Raw genomic sequence first — 2,629 nt, 5'->3', positions numbered from 1 at the left:
GGTTGGCCGAGACAGCCTTCACGTAGGCCCGATTCTGCGTCGGTAGCTGGTTCTTCGTCTGGTAGCAGGGCAGATGAGGCCAGTTCTTTTCACAGTGGTCCAGTTGAGGATCTACCGAGCGGTAGTGGTGGTAGGGGTTGACGCGGTGGCCGAGGCCGGGCGGATAGGGCTGTAGGTGCTGGTAGAGTCGGCAGAGAGATTCCCAGGGTCGAGATCCCTGTAGAGGAGAGCGAGAGAGTGCCGGATACCTCGCTTCTTCGTGGCCTAGGGAGGCATGTTTCGATGTTGGTCCGATTGGATATTCCTATTCCTTATCCATCGACCAGTTTTCGTGGGAGGTGGAGCACCGTTTTATCGACTGCTGCCCTATTTTCTGACGATATCAGGACACAGTTTGCCACAGTAGGCTTTAGTGCCTTCCTGCAGATACCGTCTTTCAAGGCGGACCGACCTTTGTTCTTAGCCATGGTGGAGAGGTGGTTTCTGGCGATTCATTCATTCCATATGCCAGAGGTGGAGATAGGCATCAAGCCTTCGGATTTTGTGGCGATTACGAGTATCGCGATGGATGGAGAGCCTCTACCTTTGACTCTGCTATCTATCCAGGAGGTGGGCGAGTTACTAGGCATCACCATAGTCCCTGCCTCCATGGTAGGGAAGCAGGGGCGTATCACTACGGAGGTCTTGATGGGTCTACTGTTGATTGAGGGGGAGGATGGAGCTCCGCCTACCTATAGAGAGAGATCGGCCCGCTTTGGTGACCGTGATTTCGACATCATCTTTCGGATCTATTTTCTCCTTCTCATTGGTAGCTGTTTTTTCTTAGACGACGATTCTTCAGTTTCTACCACATTCCTCTCTGTTATGCGTGATATCGACCACATTGGCGATTTTGATTGGGGTAGTCTCATTTACGGTACCATTCTGGTCGGACTTGATCGAGTAGTGGTGGGCATCACTACGCCCCGTGGAGCTGGCATCTCCACTCAGTTCTTCTGGCACTTTATTGAGGTAAACGGGTCTCAGTCTTATTCTTCCCTAATTTTCTTCTTGACATCTCATTCACTGTCTGACACTTTGCGCTTTTTCTTTTAGATTTTTGTTCATGTGTTCTTTCCATTTTACCTGCCCACTTGTTGTCATCCTGATGGGGGCTATCCACTGGGCGCCTTTTGGGCTATGAGAGACGTCAGGGCAATTAGGAGCAGCCCTAGGAGTGTTCGAGCCCATATTGATCGGTGCCGGCTTTGAGACGTGAGTACTTGATCTTCTCTCTTTCATTTGGCCTTAAAGTTTTCTATTTTTTGACTATCTCTTTTGCAGATCTTCTCTGTTACTTTGCGAGACTTTCCCCGCACCGTTAGCGAGAGGCAAGAGGTGAGGAACGCCTATAGGCGTAACACCAGACGACATCGCTACCCCTACTTCATTGGTGAGCAGAGATATACATTTTATCTAGGGGAGCGCTTGTTCTTCCAGCATGACGGGAGTCTTAGCATCCCTGTCGCTCCACCTGAGCCTATCTTGGGTGCGATGACGGTGGACGAGTATCTTGCCCAGGCGAGGGGCGTAGATGTTGTTGGGCTGGTGAGAGGGGGTGACTACCGGGCATGGTTCCGAGAGGCCTCGATTGGGTGCATCATGCCTGCTGTCACTGCCTGGGCCGGGATCACTGAGATCGGAGGGGTCCTTCTACAGGAGCATGCTGTCACTGTATACATTCTATCGTCGTCTTCCTTCTTTTAGAATTTTCTACTTTTTATCATTCTTACTTGGTTGATTTTCTTCTTTTCAGGCTGATGATCTTTGTCGTTTTCGAGAGGGTTAAGATGTGATCGAGGCCCAAGCGGTGAGGGCAGTGGAGATGGAGAACAGGTGGAGGGCCTCTAGGGCTGAGGTGGAGGAGCAGGCTGCTCGGCTTGAGGAGCAGGAGGCTCGCCTTGAGGCCCAGGCAGCTCGCATCCAGGAGCTAGAGCTGGAGGCAGCCATGCGGGAGTCTCGTTTCCAGGCTGAGATGGTATGTCGTTATTCGTTTCTTTCTTATGTAGTCCGTAGCATGTATTTTCATCCGTTCTGATTTTCTCAAGACTACTATCGACGCCGAGACGGAGCGAGTACTTCTACACGACCTCCGACATCTCCTAGGGTAAGTATTTACATTTAACCGTCTGTTTTCTCCAACATCATATATCACTGCATGTGTTTTAATCTGTTCTGCTTCTTTCTTTTCAGGCCTCCCCCTCTATTGGACCCTCCGTTCCGGGCGTTGATCTTGCTGGTACTACGGAGCAGGATGCTGCCCTGGATGTTGAGCTTTTCCTCACGGATTCGGAGGGACGGTTGCGGATGCACGGCCTACCTTCTTCCGGGGTGTCTGGCTCGGGTGTAGTGGCTGGATCTTCTTCTAGAACTATCCCAGAGACTTAGAGTGCTCGGGGCGATGCTCCCCCCTCTGTCTGACCCTTTTTTATGTACCTTGCAAAACATTAGATGTTTATATGTTAGACTTTCAGATATTGTATGCAGATATTACAACTTTGGTATATATATGCACTTGTGCTTATTGTTCCTTGTATTTGTTACATTGTTATGATTACATGCGCAATTCATTCGAACTTCTCGGGTGGGA

At 50.2% G+C, this 2,629-nt stretch overlaps 1 protein-coding gene across 1 annotated transcript; it reads left to right on the top strand.

Moving 5' to 3' along the window:
* Positions 1 to 282: 282 nt before the first annotated feature.
* Positions 283 to 2,427, top strand: LOC147386626 (uncharacterized). The gene is made up of 5 exons (XM_086424590.1): positions 283 to 1,011; positions 1,096 to 1,218; positions 1,324 to 1,713; positions 1,910 to 2,017; positions 2,233 to 2,427. The coding sequence occupies exons 1-5, from the start codon at positions 283 to 285 to the stop codon at positions 2,425 to 2,427; spliced, it is 1,545 nt and encodes a 514-aa protein (XP_086280716.1).
* The last annotated feature ends 202 nt before the right edge of the window (positions 2,428 to 2,629 follow it).

This window comes from Akebia trifoliata, chromosome 14, assembly GCF_017979445.1.
Source record: "Akebia trifoliata isolate Shusen 1 chromosome 14, ASM1797944v1, whole genome shotgun sequence".
Classification (NCBI taxonomy): Eukaryota; Viridiplantae; Streptophyta; class Magnoliopsida; order Ranunculales; family Lardizabalaceae; genus Akebia; species Akebia trifoliata.
Note: the sequence above shows the minus strand (reverse complement) of the source record. Positions and strands in the feature narration are given on the sequence as shown.

What these genes read in the sequence shown, in the direction of transcription:
- LOC147386626 (XM_086424590.1), top strand. Translation starts at nt 283, where the DNA reads ATGTTGGTCCGATTGGATATTCCTATTCCTTATCCATCGACCAGTTTT. An exon ending in TCTTCTGGCACTTTATTGAG is followed by an intron (nt 1,012 to 1,095) that starts GTAAACGGGTCT and finishes TTTTTCTTTTAG; the next exon opens with ATTTTTGTTCATGTGTTCTT. An exon ending in TTAGGAGCAGCCCTAGGAGT is followed by an intron (nt 1,219 to 1,323) that starts GTTCGAGCCCAT and finishes TCTCTTTTGCAG; the next exon opens with ATCTTCTCTGTTACTTTGCG.